Source organism: Diadema setosum, chromosome 1 (genome assembly GCF_964275005.1).
Source record: "Diadema setosum chromosome 1, eeDiaSeto1, whole genome shotgun sequence".
NCBI classification, from domain to species: domain Eukaryota; kingdom Metazoa; phylum Echinodermata; class Echinoidea; order Diadematoida; family Diadematidae; genus Diadema; species Diadema setosum.
In genome coordinates this window covers 4,547,990-4,571,129 of record NC_092685.1, presented here as the reverse complement: position 1 = coordinate 4,571,129, position 23,140 = coordinate 4,547,990, and the positions used below count along the sequence as shown (strand labels likewise).

At 38.7% G+C, this 23,140-nt stretch overlaps 1 protein-coding gene across 2 annotated transcripts; it reads right to left on the bottom strand.

Annotated features, from left to right (window-relative positions):
* Positions 1-21,522, bottom strand: LOC140233390 (U4/U6.U5 tri-snRNP-associated protein 1-like). 2 transcript variants are annotated; one of them, XM_072313497.1, is made up of 18 exons: positions 21,225-21,522; positions 16,183-16,267; positions 15,154-15,351; positions 14,261-14,363; positions 13,487-13,570; positions 12,384-12,480; positions 11,612-11,754; positions 10,821-10,967; positions 10,160-10,323; positions 8,122-8,243; positions 7,289-7,437; positions 6,693-6,849; positions 5,785-5,936; positions 4,560-4,735; positions 3,912-4,047; positions 3,313-3,402; positions 2,387-2,508; positions 1-2,017 (listed from the first exon to the last, which is right to left on the bottom strand). In XM_072313497.1, exons 1-18 carry the CDS (start codon positions 21,505-21,507, stop codon positions 1,999-2,001), a joined length of 2,427 nt encoding a protein of 808 aa, XP_072169598.1. In that variant the 5' UTR covers positions 21,508-21,522; the 3' UTR covers positions 1-1,998. The 2 variants fall into 2 exon arrangements, with proteins under 2 accessions (XP_072169598.1, XP_072169604.1); XM_072313503.1 differs by having other exon boundaries at positions 4,560-4,732.
* Positions 21,523-23,140: the final 1,618 nt, after the last annotated feature.

The following is a 23,140-nucleotide window of genomic DNA, read 5'->3' as shown; positions in this document are numbered from 1 at the left end:
TACAATCTTTACAACTTGCTCTTTTTATTCATACACATGTACATGAAAATTATTACATGTCTTCATGAAAACTGTAAACAAGAATCTAAAAAGAGATTTGCAGACATACAATTTGGAAGAGTTTTACCAACTCTTTTCATATTCTTGGTCAGGTTTTCTCTGACCAATCACAGCAAGGTGTCACAGACACTTGCATCTCTCTCTGACCTGTGTGCTTGGATCCATAAGCTTGGCCTCTTCAGTTGCAAAAGGACCTCACACACACACACACACCCTGTTGAATTATGAGACAAGCACGAGAGCCACATATTTTTCCTCTCAAATAAGTCATTTTCCAACCCATTTACACAAGTGTGGAGTCCATATTTGCCACATCCTCTGAACCAGGTGATGGCAGACCTCTTCCAGGTTGTGGGTGGTAGGTGAAGTTTACTGTCTTGGATGCAACTCATCTTAGCTTTGGCCTCAAACCCCCATAATCAAAGAAGAGCAATGATTTTTTTGTTTTGTTATCATTTTCACAAGAAATAAAAGACATTTGACCCCTTTGTGATGACAATACCCAGTGAGCCCCATCTAACCTGACACAGGTAATTTGCCTAAATAGTCCTAACCATAATAAGTTCATCCGCTTTCTTCTATTCTCCTTTTTCTTTCCTTGACTTCAAAAGTTCTAAGAATACTTTTGATTTTTTTAAAAAATGCATTAAAATCATACAATGGCAGCACTGAATTCATCAACTGGCTGCAGATATCATTTCTTTTCACAGTAAAGTCACTATGGCTATATGACAGTATTGACTGCACAAGCAAATAGCTTGTAAGGAATCATGTACGCTGCCCTCCCTCCTGATGAATCCCCCTCCCCCCCAAAAGAAAACACAAAAAAACAAACAAACAAACAAACAATTACAGGTGTATCCAATGATCCTTTTAACCTGGTGAAGACTAGACCCGAGTATTCTTAAGCTGGGGTAAATCATGGGAAATGCATGTTATAGGAAAATCAGTCTGTCTTCAGCGGGTTAATCTCATTTCCCAACTTCACAAATATCATATGTGACCCGCTACAACAAAAGGATCCTAAAGTCGCTAACGGCTGAGGCGAGAAAAACGAGTTTGAAGTTACATCATCAAAATTGGTCAAAACAATCGGATTTCTGTTTTTGGCATAATTTTGTAGTCCAATGTTTTGTCTATCATCTGTCGAAATTCGAAGCTAAATGATCAAAGGAAAGGCAAGAAATCAGCATTTTTCTAGACCTTGATTTTTCGACTTCCAACGTAACAGAAATGTGTCCGAAGATTTGGATTTAGCGCCGCAGCTAGACTCCGCCCCTAGCAATGAGGGAGTAATCTTATTGGTCAGTGCGTGGCATCCTGATTACTGATTGGTCATGCGTAGATCGCTGGCGCTAAGCTTGAATGAACATCGTGGAGGTCGCTAGGAACATACCTTCTATTGTCAAGTGGTTAAAACTGTCTCGCCTCCCCTTGATCATGATGGCGTCAGAAGGAAAACTTTGAAGGCGTTTTTCTCGAAACTCTGATCTCCTCAACCACTTGACATGCACTAATAAAAATCATTGATATCTCCGCAACCGCGTACTTTTATGAGTCTTGTAATATATGAAATTAAAGTAAAGGAGTAAGGGAATTATGTCATGCCATTTTCAGAAAATTGTCTTCCCCCGACTTACAGATCCTTTTGTTGTAGCGGGTCACATATGGTAAAGTTACAAAACAAGAATAACAGATATATTTCATCCTGAAATCTGATGATATACCAAGTATTGATTTAAACCCCTTTTTAAAGGAGTGGAAGTGAGGAGCTTAGATTCCCTTGTACAATATCACCAGGAAATATTACTATTCCCTCCACTCTCCAGGCAAAGATGATGTTGGAGTTCATTGGGGTACCGGTAATCCTTGTGATTGGAAACACAATACTCTTTTCCTGCTGTGTTGAAATACGGACGTGGTGAAGTACGGACATCCTCATTTTGTGATGCTGTGGCTGTAGAGGAACAAAGGAAAATTACACAACAATATCTGAAATCACTGAGGTGATTAGTCATAAGCTGACAGCCATGAGTAAACAAACAAACACTACTATGGAATTTAATGTCCAGAATTAGCTCAGCAAAAGACTTACATAGGCAAGAAAAGACAGAGCTTGAATAGAAGACTGATACATCAATGGATTTTTAAACCATCTTCTCTGATTTGTATAAGGATTGCAGCCTTTTATTACACATACATAGACATACAAGGTTGACAGATGGGAGAATGGCCCTCATTATTTTGTTTTGAACACTTTGCTCTGAAGAGCAAAGTATTGAACAGCACTCATTATTTGGTTAAGCCCTAGCACAAGGATACTCACGCAGTCATTGTCTTGCTCCCACCGCTCAGCACAATGTAGGCAGACTGAAGATTCTTCTGCTTCTCCTGCATCCTAGCAACAGTGTTGAGAGGCGTGTCTGTCGAGGACATCTTCTTCATGGCCTACAATGTCACAGGGAAGATAGACACACACAAACAAACAAGTCTGTCAATCTTTGTCAACTGACTGCTGAGGTCATGGGATCTACTTAGATCCCATGGAATGTCAATTGTGGACTGTTCAACAGTTTATTTTTGATATCTACGCAAAAGCTTGGTGAATTTCTGTGTTATCATGAAAATTGATTTGCAAGGACTTCACCAATAATACATTATATCCGCCACTTCAGACTGAGAACATGAGTGGTTTTTTTTCTTGCAGTTTTCCTGCATTAACTAGTCTTCACATGAAGTGCCATGTACTTCAGTGATAACGACCCAAGATTGTTGATCATCGGGGGTGTTATTCTACACTGAAAAAAATATATGGGCTCTTTGTCTATCTAAAAAGACCAGAATTTCTGATGTATATTTTAGATACTGATTAAAATTTTTATCCTTACTATTTGAATTGGCTAAAGTGAGATACAAAAGAAGAACAATTCTCATCACATCAATGGCTTGTGATGAATATGATGTGCCTTATGATGTATAAATACAATGTATTTGCAACATTTTCTTGTGTAATGCATGGTAGCTGCAAAGTACAATGCCTACGCTATCATCATGATATCAAATACCAGGAAGCACTTCATCAGCCAACATGACAGAAATTGAACTGTGGCAACCTGAGACATCTAAGTAAAACTCTTCAATGCTCATTGTACATACATTGTATGTACAATGAAGTTGTAAAACCAATTATATTAGAGTAAGTCCTTGGGTGAGAAATGTTCAGTCTTGCACCAAGACTAGAGAAGAATTTACCTCTTCCTCAAGGATCTTCTTAGCTCTCTTCTCTGTCTTCATCTTGCCTGAACCCTTGCCATGGAAACGATGAGACAGGACTCGGAAGGCCTGGGGTTATTCCAACAGAGTATGAAAAAATCAATATAATGGAGAACATTTATATCGTTACAGTTAATATATTTCATCATGACTATACTGCTTTGGTAGAGATAGTTGAAAAAATAATCTGTGATGGCATTCTGACAATCATTCCATCATTCATGAAATCTTTTATTCTGATCGTGCTCATCATTCATCATCATATATGTGAACATCTCATGGTCGAGGGCAGTTTTGTTGTATGAATGCTTTTAAGAAGAAAAGATGACTGCATTACTGCCACCCAAGATCATCCAAACAGGAAAAAAAAAAAGATTTTTTTTTTTTCCTTGACAGGTGTACAGCGATTTTTCTTCCACTCCCGAATTAACCACTTCTGCTCTGACACAGAGGTTTCACAGGAGTCTGACTGTTATCATTATAGACAAAACATCATCAAACCTCCTTACAGCGTTCAATGTATTTGCCTCAGACACAATAAGAATGAATGAGGAGAAAAGACACTTGGTTCCTCATACCTCTTTCTGGTTGAGAGACCGTCCTGTTTCATCGGTGTAGGTGATGTTGACATCTGGCTTGTAGCCCGACTTCTCCTTGAAATCCATCAGAGGACCACGGTAGCGATCGTGCTTGTTGTACTTGGCATCGATATCACTAGTAAGGAGAGGAGAATGTATCCCATTTAATTCACACTTATGGTTTCGAGAATTACTGGGATAATTCACGCTAGATCATAACAATTCTTTTATTCCATACTTAACATATATCTTCAATTTAAATTCCAATCACAGTTAGTACTAGCCTTTTCTCCTGTACTTGTCCAAGCTTTACTGATGAGTTTGCATGGAATTTATCTCTTATTTGATAATCTCATGAAGAGTATATATCACAATCACATTGAAACATCTGTCATTATTGATCAATACATTTAAGCTTGTACAATCACACTAGATGAGGTCAGAGTGGATGCTGTAAAACGAGGAATGTTCATGTGTATTTTAATTCCACGAATTTACGAGAGCCAAGATTCTCGAAATTATCAAAAGCGCACATGAAAGTTCTTGTCTACACTATACACACTGAATGTTAGAGGCAACTCACAAAAATTTTCTGCCACAAAAATATCATGTTTTACAGTATTGTACTATGGATGGTATTCTGCTCACTTGAAGTTCTTGTCCTCTACAGTGTAGTTCTGGGCGGTGATGGTGGTATACTTTGCACCAGGCGTCTTCTCCTCCTCCTTGATCAAATAACCCTTCTTGGTTGCCAGGGAGAGGGCCCCAGCGATACCGGTCTGCAGGGTGGGCTCATCGTCTAGCACTGGTCCCAGCTCCTCCTGCTGAGAGGGGCAAACAATGCAAGCACAGTAGGATCTCGGTTATCCCGCCATCAGCTATCCAGATTCTCTGTTATCCAGACGTCGACTGCCTGACATTTCTTTTTTTCATGCAGTTTGAGTGCGAGTCTCACTCAAAACAAACACAGGTTCAACTATTACCGTGAGAATACATGACGGGACATATTCCAATCCTCGCAGCGGACAGTAATTTTCAAGTCAGTTTGTGAGAAGACGGAAATGACTGGTGCCACTCTTGTCACTGGCACTGAGTGCATGACAGTGACTACAGTACAATACAGCAGCAGTATTCGACAAGTTGCAATATTGATCCAATTGTTGGTCAATATCGATCAAACAAACAATTTCATGCAGGGATATTTTACTTATGTTTTGTTTTATTTTGGTATCAATCTATGAAGTATGAAACATGACAATGAAATGCAGATGATCATAGTATTAGCAAATTAGTAATAACATAATAACCCTTGCATGATATGCTAGAAAGTGCTGTATTTGAGCATAACTCTCTTATCCGGCCAAATCAATTATCCAGACACCTGCTGGTTGCAAAGTGGCCAGATAATTGAGGTCCCATTGTCCCACTCAGTGCAGGGAACAAGGTTGCTTGTATGAAATTGGCAATTTAAAAAATGATAACTAATATCATACCTGGGGCCCGTTTCATAAAACTTGTCATCAGTGACAAGTTGTCATAGATGTGACAAGCTACTGAAATCCTTGCATCTGATTCGCTGAGAGCAACTTTGTCATAGAAATGCGGCAGTTGTCACTGATGACAAGTTTTACAAAACGGGCCCCAGGTATCACCAACACTACGAAGTAAAAAACACTTTTGTAAGTCTGCACAAAAATTCTGAGAGATACCATTCTAATGTTTAACAAACACATGCTTTAACTGTCCACCCACCCACCCCCGACTCAACTCAATGTTACAAACCACTGTATTGTTTGTGCATGCACATAACATGACCAATGGGTTTCTGCACAGTGCCTAGAGTGTGTGGATGCCTAAGATTGAGTTGACATACCTCCTGTTTCTTGGCCTCATCCCGGTCAAGGTTGACGGTGTTCCAGGCCCCCGCTGCATCCTCCCCATCCTCATCCTCCATCCTCTCCCCTTGCTCTTCCTTCTCAAAGTCCAGCAGGTTCTCCTCATCCTCGTCACGGAGACCAGACTTGCCTGAAATGGTCCACCATTCAAATGAAGAACAGAGTAAGCTCATCAAAATAATGAATCCTATGACACCACTAAAAAAGAAACAAAAAAATTGGCCATGTCACCATGAGTACAGGGAATAATTTCCTGGTATCGCATAGCTATTTGCTATATATTTTGGATATGACTGCTATACAAAATTTCACTTGTGTAGCAATTTCATTACAAAGAGTTTAAAATCATTTTGTCAAAAATATATTTCCATTGACAATCATTGCTATTCAATTTTGAGGACTGAAGTCATTCCCTGGCAATACCTGCACAGAAATCACACCCTGCTTTGTACTCGTGAAGACCAAAGTATTTGCCTGAATTCTCATGACAGAAGCAATCTTCTTAAAGTATGAAAATATGAAATAAAAAAAAGCCAAAAAAACAGTGATTTCAGCATGCACCAAAAGAGATGAATCACCCAAGCAATGTCTGAGAACTAGAAAAACTATTTGCCACTGAAAAAATGCCATTATTACACAGTTATCATGATAATCTGTTAAATGTTTGTCTGGTTTGGCAGCAACTTCACAGTTGCAGAGGATGTACTGTAATCATCCCATTTGATCGCCCCCTCCCATTACTAAGTACACGGTTACCAGCTAGTACTTTAGAATGTATCATAAGACCACTTTTGTTTGACCTTCTCCTCCCCCCCCCCCCCCCATCGTTTTTTTCTTTTTGTAAAGGAGAGTTTCTTCCCTAGGTGTGCCTACGACAGAGCCTCACCATAGGAAGGAATATCACCAAGGGTCCGGCAGAACTCGGAGGTGGAGTTAAGAACGATGCTGCTCCCTCTACTGGATGTTGGTATGGAGATAGATGATGAAGGCTCCTCCATTGATATCTCAGGCTCCGTCTTGATGTTTGCTACTACCCTGGCAACCTGGGTGAGAAGGCGGAGTAAACCCATGTATTGGTAGCAAATAACGCACACATGGAGGTCAATGACTTGACTTGATCAAACAAACTGAAACAAATAAAAACTTATTTACATTGATGGAGAGTCATTTGTCAATCAGTTGCAATAAAAACAACTTGACATAAGAATTTTATCAATTTCAAATACTAAAATGTATCAACCATGTCTTCTTTTTCTTTCTGAGCCAACTATAACTGAAATATTTCACTTTTCTGTCATTTACTCTCTCAGCCCTCCTGTTTGTAACAGAAATCCATCACAATAAAAACTGGTGGAACAAATATTTGAAAAGTTAGATACAAAGAGCATAATTAAACATAAAAAAAAGATGATGAAAACATCATCTGCACCTGATGACATTCATCACCAAAAATACTGCTACAAATCTATATTTTCTCCTTACTTGATCCTCAACCTTCTGTGCCGCCTTGCTCTTCTGCTTGAGTTTCCTGGCCTTGTTAAGAACATTGTGTAGCTCTTTCTCTGCCTCGTCTTCAATCACTTCACCCCAGATATTGTCATCTTCTCTGGCATGTCCAAACTCGATGGGAGCTGCAGAGTTATCAAATTGAGTAATAATAAGCCTTCTTGTCAAATAGCACACATCAGCCTTAAAAATTTTACTCTGATACCAACAAAAAACACAAACAATCTTACCCCCCCCCCCAATCCACACACACACACACACACACAAACATGCCAACATTATGTAAAACGTCTACCCTATACAATTATGTTTATTTATGTGCACCCTAAACACCCACACACACATGCAGACACATACACAGGCACACATACCATGGCTACACACAACAACAAGTTTTCAAAGTTTATCCACTACACAACAACAACAATGTAGACCATGGGTACACAGACAAAAATTCTACTATTTACATGTTAGGATTATGCTAAACACCGTGCACTACTTGGTCTGAACATTGATCACACATACCGTAAACACAGAAATTTGTGCAGTACATTAATTTTCATGTATTTCATGCTACTTTTGGCTAGCGCGAATTCTAAAACCCGTGAAAATATCTTCGCAATTTTCTCTGCACATTGTGAATGGGTTGACAATTGTGCAATGCAAATTCAATGTCTCGCGAATATGTTTTTGAGCCGCTCAGCACGAAAAATTAATCACGCGAATATATCAACGTTTACAGTATACATTCATACAAAAATCCAGCCACTCATATGCTGGGATCATGTCAGGTACATCCAGGTATGTACCTTGGTCTGCATCTGGGAAATCGACATCCATATCCATGGCATCGTGACCACCGTCTGTTCTTGTCCCACTTCCATACATAGGATCCTCGTCCCCATCTCGTATCCTTCTTCTCAAACCACCCCTACAAGAAGGTTAAAAAAAATGCTTGTATACCAACATTTATCAATTAAAGCGTACTGTGAATCACTATGCAGCATGTCAGTATCAGCCAAATTTACTCATTATCAGCTATAAACTATCTATCTTTGTAAAGAATGTCAGATCACAGTGCAGAGGTTAAACTTTGATAACTAGTTTTAACCGCCAGTTAAAGTAACTATGAGGGCACTACAGTCGACTAGTGTCTTGAAATCTTTCTTATATGATAGTTTATTTCTGCTATTTCCATTAGCTCTAGCCTCATAAGGGCAATTCCGCGGTTAGTAACGTTACATTTGAACAAATTTAGATATTTGTTTTTACTACTAAATTACCATTTATTCATTTCAAGTCAAAATTATGTCAAAAACATGTTCATCCTTCCCAGGTTTATGATACAGAAAAGAATGAACACAATCCAAGAAATATTAGAATTGCTATAGCAACTTAAAGGGCTGGTTAGTAACGTTACGAAAAAAGGACATGACAAAAAAATCAATGTCTTGTAACAAAAAGTGTGCAAAAATTCAAGTTACTTCAAACAAAGTGTTGCATTAATTTCAATTATTGCATCATGAAAAATGTTCATGCAAATTTTTTTAGCAGTTTGACCGATAATTTTTTAGCTAGACCCCCAAAAGCATGGTTAGTAACGTTACGGTTAGTAACGTTACATTTGTCCGGAGTAATTCCGCAGGTCATTTCACCCTTTTGTAATTGACAAAATGTCACATGACTTCTGGAGTATTTAAATGTATTCATCTTTTACCCTTTAGCAAAACTTTGAGGAAAAAATTTCAAAGGAACCCACTGTAATTTGCATTTAAGTGAATTTCAGCGTCCCCAGTCCCACATGTACATTTTAAATGATGGTTTTAGATCTCGCAAAATAAATAAATACGAAAAATAAAATCTACTGAATTTGAAAGACCCTAATGATTGGTGAACATCCATGGCATTAGTTGATACCTAGATCAAAGGGTAAGATATAGAGGCACATTTCTTTTATCCATGTCATGTCCACCTAACTGCGGAATTGCCCATAAGCTTAATTGTCCCATCATCAATATTTGAAGCAAAATTCTGCAGCAGCTTTCACTCTGTGACTGCCTGTTAATGAAGGGGCTACTGAAACTTTCATCATGTACCACAAGACGGCCAGCCATGCATGAGATAGCCAAACTTTACCAGCCGAATAGTCCTCCCAATTTGCATGACTGACAGTGCAATTCCACACTGTTTAAAAGTTGGCTCATATGAGTAAAATCAAACTAACCGAATGAAACCATACAGGTCTCAAAAATAGGACGCAACATTAGAATATTATGAATTTTTACAGCTCAATGTGCTTCCACAGCTTCCACAAACAATGATATTCGTAGCAAGCATGTTTGCAAAATGGATGCACTGAGATGGCATGGTCACACAAAGTCATTCAATACCTTATGCATAACTCTTCACCAAATTTCCTTCTTTTTTTTTGTATGAAAAGAAAACTTGTATCCTTGCTTTGAAGTTTTGTGTTGATGCTCAGTCATGGTAACCCTAAGGTGGGTCAGGATGGTAGTTGCTAAATTACTAATTGAAAAGAGAATGTCTATGACACTTCTGTCCACAAACCAAGGCAAGAGTTGTGAGTAGAGGATGTCATCACCTCAGCTACTCTGTAAATGTATGTACCAATATTACTGTTTGCTAAAACCATGAGAAGATGTTAAAAGTCAGTGGCTTTATATTATGTCTCATCTTCATGTAACCATTGCTATTTTTGTTTGTCTGACTTTACTCTATTTTTTTTTATTTGAACATAGTGTGAAACTGCATTTCATTTTAACAATCCCTTCCATTTGATCTAAAAAAAAAAAAAAAAAAAAAAGATCAAAAACCTTGACCCCTGACCTTGAACCATGATCCCTTCCTGTGTCAGCCTCAGGGACCAGCTCGTCTGCAATGGACTTTGCCTTCAGTTTCCTCCGTTTCTTCTTTGGCTTCTTGAAGGCTTCGACCTCGGCCACAGAGTAGTACTCTGAGGCCAGGGTTGGTGCCCTCATGTCCAAGCTGACCTGTGGGTATGAGATAGGTATCAGCCAATGTAAATCATCTGGCAGCACAAATATGTCAGTGTGTGGGATTTAGTTGTTGGAGCCAGGGGGAGTATGTTTAAGTACTGACAAACTCACATTGCATACATTGCACCCATTATTAATTCATAGGGTGGTGCAGAAGCTTATGTAGAAATAGCATTGGAGATTAATAACAGACCAGTGGCACATCAAAAATTAAGAGCAAGCAATGTCAACTACTGTTACACAATAGGAGACATGAAAATGTGCAATTACTTGCTTTTCAGTGTTTATGGGTTGAGAATTGTAAACTGCATTAAGCCTCTGCCTTTTCTTCTCCTTTAAAATCGTGGACTAAAAATACATGAAAGAACAATTAAATATCCAAGGAATATCAAATCCAAGGAATATTAAATCCAAGGAATATTAAACTACTTTTTAATTAAATATGTAGTAGTACTTGAGTACCAGGGTACTGCTTGGGATGTCATACTGACCTTATTCTTCTGGAGCTCACTCCGAATCTTGGCCATGTGGTCCTCGTTTGCAAGGCTGGCACCGCCCCCAGCGTTTAACCGGAACGACTTCTTCTGCTCCCCCTCAATCTCCTCATCATATTTGCTGAGGAGAGACTTGTGCTTGAACTGACAGTGAGCAAAAGGGAGTAAGAAATCAAGAAATCAGAAGGGAGGCTGGATTGTGAGAATTAAAATTTGCATATCTACTCACTTATTCAGGCTTTCGACACACTGCTTTCTATGATGATGTCACTTCTCACATAAAGGTCTCCCTCTATGACAATGAAACTTTCTTCAGCATTTCCATTACATACACTCACTTCATTGAGTAGTCAATAATAGAATATCACTTTACTAGTGTGTCAGTAATTGCTGCAAATGTTGTAGATACCAGTCCAGGGGGAAAAAAAAAACCTGCATATACAATCGTACCTTTAGTGCAGTTTGGAAATGATGCAGTTTTTTTTTTTTTTTTTTTTTTAGCTATGTTGTTGTAGCAAACATGTGACTGTATGCCATTCCTTCAGTTAAATGAGTTGATGTATTGCCCAGCAAATATTCATAAAATCTTTCCTGCTATAGTTTGCCAATGTTTATCAGTCAAATCTCACAAAAATTTCAGTGATAAGATGCATATAATCTTGTGATTTTTTTTTCTAACATCAGATGTGATAACAGGTATGTTAAACTGATCATTGTCAATACAGAAGACAGTTCCATGAACCATTATACTCTCAAGAGATAAAACTTTAAAGGGCCTGTCCACTCACCATCCCTTCCTCATCAAACTCATCCTCCTCGTAAGGTTTGTAGTCTGGCTTCTTCTTCCTCAGCTCCACATTTTTGGCTGCTCTCTCATTGTCCACCATGTTCACATTGACCAGAACTTCTTCTTCATCCTCCTTCAAAGCATCTGTGTTAGTTCAGGCATTCATTCAAGAGGATGTCATTATATCTCTTCTTTTTTTCTTTTTTTTTTAAACTAAGGGGTTCTTGAGACATATGTAAATGAACCATCATGCAGCCATTGTCAACAGTTGAGGACCACAAACTCTCTCCTCAATTACTTTGCTACAAACAATCTAAAAGACATCTTTGAACAGGTATTTTGCTTCTAAATTAACAATCTGTAAAACTTCGGAAAGTAAGTTTGTAAGGGGCAAATAAATAAATAAACAAATACACAAATAAATAAATAGATAGATAAATAAATTAAAATAAAATAAATAGATAAATAAATAAACAAATAAATGAATAAAAATAAGATAAATAAATACATGCTGCTAAAAGTTGGACATTCAGTTGTTCAACTAACAGTTTTGAAAACTTTGGAATATGAGGCTGTTGTTGTTGTTTGTTTGTTTGTTTATTTTTTGCACATTTTTTGCAAAGTAAATGGATAAATACATGTCACTAAATTGTGACATTCAGGTGTTTAGAAGCATAAAAGGCATGGTGCCCACAAAGAATTGACTGCAAATCCATTCTGTTTGTCTGATAATCAATAAAGACATACAAGTTTTTATCGAAGACTACACTCACCCATGTCTTTGAGGGTCAGAATTACATTCTGCCCCTCCCTGAACTGGTCTTTGGAATGTTCCACTTTGAAGCCACCTAAATGTCTTGAAGAGTAGACCTGCAGAAAAAACAACAACAACAACCAATAACACACTACTGTCTCACTTGGTGAAGGGTTGCCAGCAAATACTTAAAATCTTTTGTCCCACAGGATCTGCCACATACTGGAAAAGTGGAAATTTTTACAGTGTTGAATTTTTTTGCGCATTTTGCGCAACCAGAAGCTAGCGCGAAAATAAAAGCATGCGAATATTTTTGCATACCATATGTTCCAGTAGCTGATGTCTTGATTCCACGGAATTAAAAACATGCGAAACTCTTCTTACCTGACCAAGCGTGAAAAAATAGTCGGGTGAAAATATCCACTTTTACAGTATCTAGAAAGCTTTGACGAAATCCATATCTATGATTTTGCAAGGCTCGACACTAGTGGGGGCCTGGGGCCACTGGAAGTTGATGTGGGGCCACCAAATTTCCTTCTTGGTGGCCCAATTGGGCATCTAACATTCAAAAAGAATTTCCATATTTCTTTTAATTTCAGGCAACCGAAATGTCACATTTGAAAATTTTAGTGGCCCAACTGGGCCACCAAATGAAAAAGTCAGGGTCGAACCCTGATTAATGCTTTTCATCACTTTAAGACCCTCTCATTATTTTCATCAATGTCACATTACCTTCATTTGGCATAGCTTTTCATCAAACTGCATCATACACATGCATACATGGAATTATGATGGGATTATCTCATGTATCTTTTCTCTAAATCTTCTTCTGACAAGGCAGAACAAACTCTTCAGGAATTATTTTGACACAGACTGTGACACTGAACAAATTGCAATAAGTGCGGAAGGTCACTGTATAGTCTAAGCCTTCATTATTGCATGACTTACTCAACCAAAATCAGCAGGGTAGCCTCTGTACGAACAATGGATAGTAAATATATCCAAATGAGTTTTGCCAGTCCATCGCCTGAGCTCTCACCATCACTGAATTCAAGTAACTGCTCTCTATTAAAGACACAGATATGTCCCGGGGACTACTATCTTGAAGAAAGTCAAACTTACATCCTGTGTTTTGCTCTTTCCAAACTCGTCTTCTACGATCCTGCCAATGCCAAACTCTTCATCCATTTCTTCAAGCATTTTTGCCTGTAAAAGCATAATAAAGAGAGTACAAAGTAATATGCAAGTATACAAATCATACAGAAATATGTCACTGGGGGAATCTAAGCACATTGTCATAATACCAGTTGTTAGAAAGTTGTCAGAAGAATGATGGACACCAAGGCTTGATGACATCACAACCATGTCATGGATGACATAACATCTGCCTAGAATATAGCAAATTTACACGATGTATGAAATTGGCATTGCGGTCTGCATCCTGTTAGTTGGGCTTATGAGTTTGTTACCTAACAATGTCTAAAATCATTGAGATACTTCACTTTAAAAATAGTGATCACAACAAAAACTTCTTTGCGTCATCATGGTTCATACCAAGAGCTTTCATTGCAGGCTTTTGTCTACTAACTTGGAACATAATCCTGTAAAGTTGTCCATTCATTTGAACAACTTGACATTTAGTTACTAAATGCAAGAAAGCTTCATCTAATATTATTGAAGCATTTTGAAAACAGAGAAAAAAGAAGAAGATACTTTTCCTTTAATTGTCTTGGGTACCCAAGGTCTATTGTCAATTGTACGGACACTTCAGGGTAATAATGATGATGAAGAGGCTTTCTTTTGCTGAAGATAGCTGTAATTATTTTCCTGTTCAATCAATAATGCAACAAAGAGCTCGGTAGAATCTCAGCATCACAGAAGAAAGCAGATTCTTACTCTCTTGGCAGCTTCTTCCTTGGCTATCTGCTTTTTCCTCATGCGCTCGACCCATGCTGCTGCATCATCATCATCGTCGTCATCAGTTAACGTCTTCACTTTACTGACAGCAGCAAAGGAAAGAATGGAAGACAATAACATCACTTCACTGTTTTCACTTTGATTCGATGGAATAACAAACATAATTATGAAATTCATATAAACCGGCCGTGTGAAAAGTAACTCCCAGTAAATTTCCACTTTTACAGTGTTTTTGACCTTGCTGCATCAATGGCAACCAGATCCATGGCCAGAATTGAGTCTGTCCCCCAAAGGTGCAAATTACACCTAATGTGTGAAGGGGTGTTGGCATAAATCTGTTGATATTTTTCGTATTATGCACAAGACTGCTTGAAGGTAAAGTCATTCTGTGTCACATGGTGGAAAACATGAGAATGCAAACACCATATACTGTAAAAGTGGAAATTTTCGCGGTGTTGAAATTTTTGCACATTTCGCGCAACCAGAAACTAGCGCGAAAATAAAAGCACGCGAATATATTTGCTTGCCATACGTTCCAGTAGTTAACATCTTGATTCCGCGGAATTAAAAACACACTAAACTCTTCTAACCCCGCCAAGCGCGAAAAATTAGTCACGCGAAAACATCCACTTTTACAGTACATGTAACACAAGTTATCTGGTGGTAGCAACACCAGCATGACTTTACCCATCTTCAATACTGTCAACAACAATGCATGCATCTTCCTCAACACTCAAGTATGCGGAAGAAATTTGTGTTACTATTCTCAATCTGCTGCTGTTTTTCTTATGGGAGTATAATTACAATGTACAGTTTGGGATATGCTATATACCTCTTTGCCTCTTGATCCAAAGAATGCTATATTTACTTACTGCAGTCTTTGATTGATTAATCTCTTCTCCCTAATGATGGCCATCTTCTCTTTCAGAGCCTCAGACTTCTTCACCTCAGAAATATTGACGGCGGGCTTGTGGACATCTTTCTTCTCGTCTACAATCTCTCCTGGCTCGCCACCAACACCACCTGTGTCAACCTGCAGGGGGGCAAGCCCCAGCTTTGCTCGGATTTTGCTGTGGAAGAGAAATATCAAAGAATTAGAGCAACAAGAAAATGGAATGAGAAAGTAAAAAATATGACACTGTACTGCACTTGAAATAAAAAATGAAAGCAATTTGCTCTCGGAGAAGCATAACCGTTGTAGCCCTAATCAACTCATACATGCTCCGTTATGTCATGTCAAAGGGGTAAAAAGTCATTGGAACAAATTTGTGGTCATATGATGCAAGGTTTGGTACCCTTGGGTACCAAATGAAAATTCACCATTTTGTTGAATTTTTTTTTTTTTTTTTCCAGCACTGTACCCGGGGTTACCAAAAATGTGTAAAAATAATTCTTAGTACCGGTACACAAAAATGTTTTCTTGTTTGTGATCATTCAACAATTAATGCATGCAAACACATCTCATTTACATGCTCTGTTGTACTCTTTGCTGTTTAAAAGTTGACATGGAAGGAAAATCGACATTGTGATCGTTATCGTGACACCAATTTACGCCAGCGCTGATGATGAGAAAATGGTCGCCATAACAACATTGTACAACTGTATGCTTATGGACATGAGATGGGGCTACACAATGCTGTACCCCGGGTTACAACGATACCCCGGTGTACGGCGTGACAAGTCATATGCTCATCTCTTACTCCAGATCATTCTGTGATAATAGTTTTGAATGAATAACAAACGCTTATGAACAAAAGAGCTGTCTATTGTGACTTTTCCAATAAACGTATCATGAGTATTAGTGCTGTATGAATGTGCACTGTACAAAATTATATGTAGAAGCCATAGACATTTCATGAACTGAAATACCAATGGCTGTGTCATAAGATCTACAAACTTACTTAGTTTCGGCAATACTGAGACTAGCAGAGAAGCCGCCTCCTGAAGCCCCGCCCCCTCCATCATCTTCTTCCTGTCTTTCATTTTCTGGAGCGAAGTGGGGAAAAAACAAAACACAGAATATAATTCAAGTAGATTACAAACACAAAATCTGCAATTTCAAACAGATTTATATCAATATGAATAAAGAATAAAAGCATGACTTACAATGCATTCTTGTCATGTAGCAAAGCCTGACATTACAATAATTAATCAAATCATTGCCAAGGAGTGTGGGTTTAATGTAATGTGCTACAATGTAAGAATTACGCAAGAAGGGTGTGTTGATTTAAAACAATAGGCTGCATGTCGAAGCATATACTCAACCATATGAAAATCGTGACACCATACAAAAATAGGCAGTACTTTGCTTTCAAATACAAATGTAGGCTTGAAGACATAAATGTGTACTGCTAAACTTCAATTCATCAGTTGGGCAAAATACATAAAATAAGCACAAATTGACAGGTACATTTGAACTACTGTAAAAGCATTTATAGGTACTGAAATGTGCTTAGATTTGTAGAATTAACCTGTTGTCTACAGGAACCGGGTGCCCCCTGTTTTGAAGCAATGGGAATCCGAGTAATCTCGGAAGCAATGGGTTAATTATCTCAGTGATGTAACAAACCTTTCATCTCAGTCTACGTGTACATCAGGTTGCAACAATGCAAACAAAAACTACCATTAAACTACAGATCAAACTGTGACTCGTCTGAAACTGAGAGACATTATGGGCAGAGCATTCCTCTCTGTATCACTACTAGAGGCATATACAAGTACAGTGTAGTTACCACAGTCAAGTCAGGTAGAACATTTCCCTCTTCTACATAATATACACAAGTGCAGTTGTGTTACCAGGACTTCTATAAATTTGGGCTTTACCATTGTACACAACGATATCCATACTCTTTATATGTAGTGTTTCTGGAAATAATAATGCTAAAGTTTTACGAAATAAATCAAAATCTAACAAGTACTTGTAGATTCAAATGATTTTCATGAAAATGTGGCTGATTTAGTCTGGTTTGCAGAATACACTGTATCTACACACACAACAAAAAGAAGGAATGGATAAGTGAAGACACTTGGCAAGCAGTTGAAAATAGAAGGGCTTTGAAGAAGAAAATAAATGACACCAAGTCTGAAAGATTGAAGGAAAAATACAAGAAGCAATACCAAGACACAAACAAAACAGTGCAGAGAAAAATCAGAGCTGACAAGCGAGCATACCTAGATGATCTAGCAAACCAGGCAGAAGAAGCAGCTAGAAAAGGGGAGCAAGGGAAAGTGTACAAGATCACCAAAGTAGTGAGTGGAAAACACAAACGAGCAACTGAGATGCCAATAGAAGACAAAAAAAGGTCAGCTGTTAACAACCGAGGCACAACAGGAAGCTCGTTGGGCTGAGCACTTCAAGGAAGTGCTAAACAGACCCTCATCCACAACAGAACCAGATGTAGCACCTGCAGGAGATGACTTGGAAATAAGCATTGATCCACCAACAAGGGAGGAAATTGTCTCAGCCATTAAGACCCTAAAAAGTGGAAAAGCCCCTGGCCAAGACAATCTGAATGCCGAACTTTACAAGACAGAACCTGACATGGCCTCCAAACTACTTCAACCACTTTTCACAGCTATTTGGCAGAAGAAAGAGATACCTGATGACTGGTTGGAAGGCATTATTATAAAGATACCAAAGAAGGGCAATTTGAGAAATTGTAATAATTGGCGCGGAATTACACTTCTATCAGTACCAAGTAAAATTATGGCAAAAATTATTGTGCAACGTCTTACGGAGGCAATTGATGAGAAGCTGCGGAAGGAACAGGCAGGATTCCACAAAGGGAGATCGTGTATAGACCAAATATTTGCACTACTTAACATCATTGAACAGTGCACAGAATGGCAGAGGCAGATATACATCAATTTTGTTGACTTTGAAAAGGCCTTTGATAGTATACACCGTGACGGCCTCTGGAAAATCTTGAGGATGTATGGAATCCCACAGCACATAGTGGAACTCATCAAGGCCTTCTACACCAACTTCAAATGCAGGGTGGGGAATAGCGACCTGGCATTCCAAGTAAAGACTGGAGTCAGACAAGGATGTGTGATGTCAGCATTGCTCTTCAACATCGTTATTGATTGGGTAATGCGCCATACAACGGAAGACAAAACAAGAGGCATACGATGGACTCTCTTCTCAGCACTAGAAGACCTTGACTTTGCTGATGATCTGGCCCTAGTCTCACACACTCAACAACATACGCAAGAGAAAACAACACGGCTGAGCTATTTTGCACAACAAGTTGGCTTGAAAATAAACCAGAAGAAATCTGAAGTGATGGTCTTGAATGTCTCGGACCCACTACCAATACATGTAAATGGTGATGCCCTACCAGCAACAGATGAGTTCACATATTTAGGCAGCACTGTAAAACAAGACGGAGGTGCACACAGTGATGTCAAAAACAGAATCAACAAAGCTAGGAATGCCTTTAGAAGTCTAAATAACATCTGGAAGTCACAACAGTACAGAATCAAGACAAAACTCAAGCTGTACCAGAGCTGCGTTCTTTCCACCCTCCTCTATGGTGCAGAATGCTGGAGAATGACAGCCAGTGATATTCATCAGCTGTCGGTATTTCACACCAAGAGTTTGAGGAAGATCTGTCGGATTTTTTTGCCAAGTAAAATATCAAATGAAGAGCTGTTGATAAGATGTCAGTTAGACAGTATGGACGAAATAATTACAAAGCGCCGCTGGAACTGGATTGGACATGTCCTTAGAAAAGAACAAGAAAGCATCCCAAGAGTTGCCCTTCACTGGACACCTGAAGGAAGAAGGAGAAGAGGGCGACCTAAGACCACCTGGTGTCACAAGTTGAGGAAGAGATGAAATCTCTAAATCTGACATGGGGAGGTGTCCAGAAGCTAGCCCAGAACAGACCAGAGTGGAGGACCTTCGTTGCGGCCCTACATGCCAGGAGGCATAACAGGCAGTAAGTAAGTACACACTTTACTGCCACTTACTTTTGCAAACGATCCTACAGACAGAGAAAATTGGTGTACGCATCTTGTGACAAGGAAAGATTTCCTCCATGATTTAACTCCCAAGTTTATTGACCCTATTTGCCAAAAGGTTAAAAACTCCTTCATAAATTCATTAAAATTTCCAGATCACCGCCAAAATTTACTAATCTGTTCCTTGTGTCATTATCAACTTTTCTGGCTAGTTTTATTCAAATCTGTTCACAACTTTTTGACTTGAACAAACAAAACAATGCTGACAAAAACATGACCTCCTTGGCGGAGCTGGAGGTAATGATTATGAATATGAATATTAAACACTTTTCGGTACAATGCTGACAGAAGACATCAAATGCACTACCTTTCTCTAGACTGACTTGCGCATGAGAATAACTTGTTTGTGTGTTTCCATGCAATGGCTTTCATTTAAATCATTATTATTAGTGAACTATGGAAACATGCAAGTTAAGCGCAGTCTAGGGGAAGGGGCATGTGCATTTCCAATGTATTTTGTTAATCATATCATTTACACGAATAGTTTTATGAGGAGTTTGGTTGGCAGAGAACGACACTTGACAGAATGACAGTTGATGTCATCTAGAGTAAAAGCCCCAATTTTCGGACACTTAAGCTTTTTTGCAATATTTGTTCAACTCAAATACAATGTAATACTCTACAAAATTATATCTATAATAATGTATGTTAAATATGTCAATCTACTTTTTCCCAATATTGATTTTGTTAAATAGATCATAAAATTTCACAGAATCCCCAAATATTGTCACCTTGTCAATTCCCACAAATTCGGACAGCATCTCCAAAATTCGGACACGCGCGCAATGTCAATAGTAAATACGCATAAAAGGCCACTGAAAAATTTGTGCGCGCCATACCTTGTTGGTGCAAGGTTGCATAAGGGACGTTGCGGCGCCCGTTTGTGTCCGAATTTGGCCGGGACTCTGCACTTGCATTTAGCCTCTGTACATTTATTCACTGCATCGGCACTTACGGAGATTTTGTTTTTCTTTTGTGTTTTTGAGAATACCATCACACTCTGAGCTTGCAATAAGCGAAAAATTTCGGCGTAAATTTTTCAATTTTTAGCACTTTTTCAGCAACCCCGATTCTTTACACGGGACCTTATTCGCGCACGCTTTAGAAAAGTTGCAGCGACTCTGCCGTTTTGACGGCAATATTTGGGATTTTAGATGGATTTTTGGAGGTGACTCAGGCACTTTCCTGTGGTCATGGTGGTGGTGGAGTGTGCCAGTATGTGAAACGATGTGATATGCGTGTGTTGTGGCAGTAGAATTTGCTGCCTCTTGATAAGTGGTAAGTGTCCGGATTTTGGAGGCCAGCCGAAAATTGGGGTTCTTACTCTATAGTCTACTCTAGACAAAAAAATGTGTCTGTGCGGAGGAGTCACCATTTCTTTTCTTTTTATTTTATTTTTTTTTTCACTTTTACAGCTCTCCTCTGACTCTGTGGGGTATTCCGTGAAGCCAGATGCAGTCTCTGCAGAACATATCCCTGACAAGATACAGATGAATCTTTCGGTCAATTGATGTCATTGACAGAATTTAGCTTTTTGCCGTTTTAGTTTGGAAGGTTTTCGGTTTTTGTGAGCATAATGCAAAAGTACAACGTAATTTGAAGAGAAGAATAGTAACAAGTTAGAAACATAATTATGAAATTATATGGCACATATCTAGATAATCATTTGGTCACATAAGTGAAGTGGAGGGTAACATAGATCTAAAATCCTCCACCAAGCTAAGACAAGTCAACATGCATAATTGCATAGGCATAGGCATTGCAAAGGTCCTAAGCCCAAGGCACACTGCTCAGTCCCACATATACTTATTCATGTTCCCTGTCCAATAATGTTACACGCAACGCACAAAAGAGTAACAGCGCAGATGCAGTGGACCAACCAAGTCTTGCTTAAGTTTGTAATCTAGAATCTACTCACTTTTTACTTCTAAATCTTTCTCAACTTTGATGCGCACATGAGGAGGAGATGGACTGGTTCTCCGGCGTTTCCTGTCTGATTTTTGTTGGTGTTCGGGTGAAGACAATTCACCAGCTTCAAGTCCTTGTCCGGCGTCTTTTTCTACATGTCGGTCACGATCACGGTGTCGATGTTTACTGCGATGTTTTCGGTCTCTGTCTCGATCCTTGTCACGATCTTTATGCTTGTGTTTCTTTCCGTCACGATCCTTGTCCTTCTCTTTATGCTTTTTTGACGACCCCATGGTCAACGACAACAGTGACTTCTAACGTTTATTGTTAATGTTAGCTTTTCTCTGTCTTTCGTTTGACGGAACGTGTGCGAAACGTTCTCTATATGGGCAATATTCACGTCACACAGAATAACCCCATCCAGAACCAAAAGAGGTCTTTGCCCAGAACAATGATGTCGCCCTCTGTAGAGCTTTTCATGCGAATGAATGGTGCAGTGCAGTACGTGAGGCAGTACGTGTACAGTACATGAGAGCCCGGCTCGAAGTCAAATCATAATTATCGATCATATAATGATTTATTATGAGTGCCAGCTCCGATAATAAAAAAAAAAAGGGGGGGGGGGGTGATTTCATGAAGAATTTAAGTCGAACTTCAAAGTTAATATCGACATAATTATGGTTGGCCATTAGTTCCTCGTTTTCAGAATCCACTTCACAAATTGTTATCACAATGCACAGTGTACAGAAAAAAAATTTAGTCCCTCAATTTATTTTGTAAATAAATGCCTGTCGGAAAAAGTCTCCAAAATTTTCACCCTTATATAAAAGTTAGAATATTATTTTCACACACAGCCGACCGTAATTGTAAGTTGAACTTTCACCGCCTTGGTACTGTATCACATTATCCCATGAAAATGCATGTTGTATATACATATGTATAGTAAATGTACTGTGTATCATTACCAGATACAAGTTCACAAAATTGTAAGAGACCTGTGTCACAAATGTAAAAAGGAAGCCTGTTAAATTATGAACATGAGATACCTATGTATTTTGCTCATTCAATATATTTTCCCACATTTTGGATTCATGCATTTGTCTGTGTTTTTTTTTTAATCAATATACTGTACATGTAGTAGGGTAATGAATATCATAGGAGGCATAGGTCACTGCAAATGCCAGAAATCCATCTGGTCCAGCTATAGGAGACTGTTACATGTGCACATGTTTGTGTACTTCTGCCTAATGACACCAAGTAGTAACTTCATTGGAAAGGAACAATAACCCCAAACCAGTACATGTGTAATAGAAAATGTTCATATGATGTGTGTGTGTGTTTTGCCATTAGTTTTGAAATGTCCCCATCTCCCCTCACCTAACAAATATAAACAAACAAGCAAACAAACGAACACACAGATAATGCAATATAGGAGGGCTATCAGTGAAACCCCGTTATAACGAGTTCGGTTATAACGAGGAACCGCTTATAACGAGATGATCGCGTCGGTCCCGTTTTCCTTTGCGTGTAAACCTATGGCAGAACGAATCGGTTATAACGAGTTCGGTTATAACGAGATTCCGGTTATAACGAGGACAATTTCGGTGCATCATGACAAAGAAAAACATAAGCAATTTGATCGGATATAACGAGGTTCCATTTCTTGACTAAATTGCCTCTTTCAAACACGTGACAAACGAAACATTGAAAACTGAATTTACGCAATCCACGTCTTTTTCCCGTTTTACAGAGAACCGTTCCTTCCATGTTTTCTTCTAAATCACGCGATAAGGCACAGGAATGCCTTCCGATGTTCCTACTAAATCATTAATATAATCATTCGCTTTTCTTTTTCGCGAGATACGCGTGCGTGATATTAGTTCAGATCAAAGCGCAACGAGAAAAAAAAAAAGATAACGCATCCAA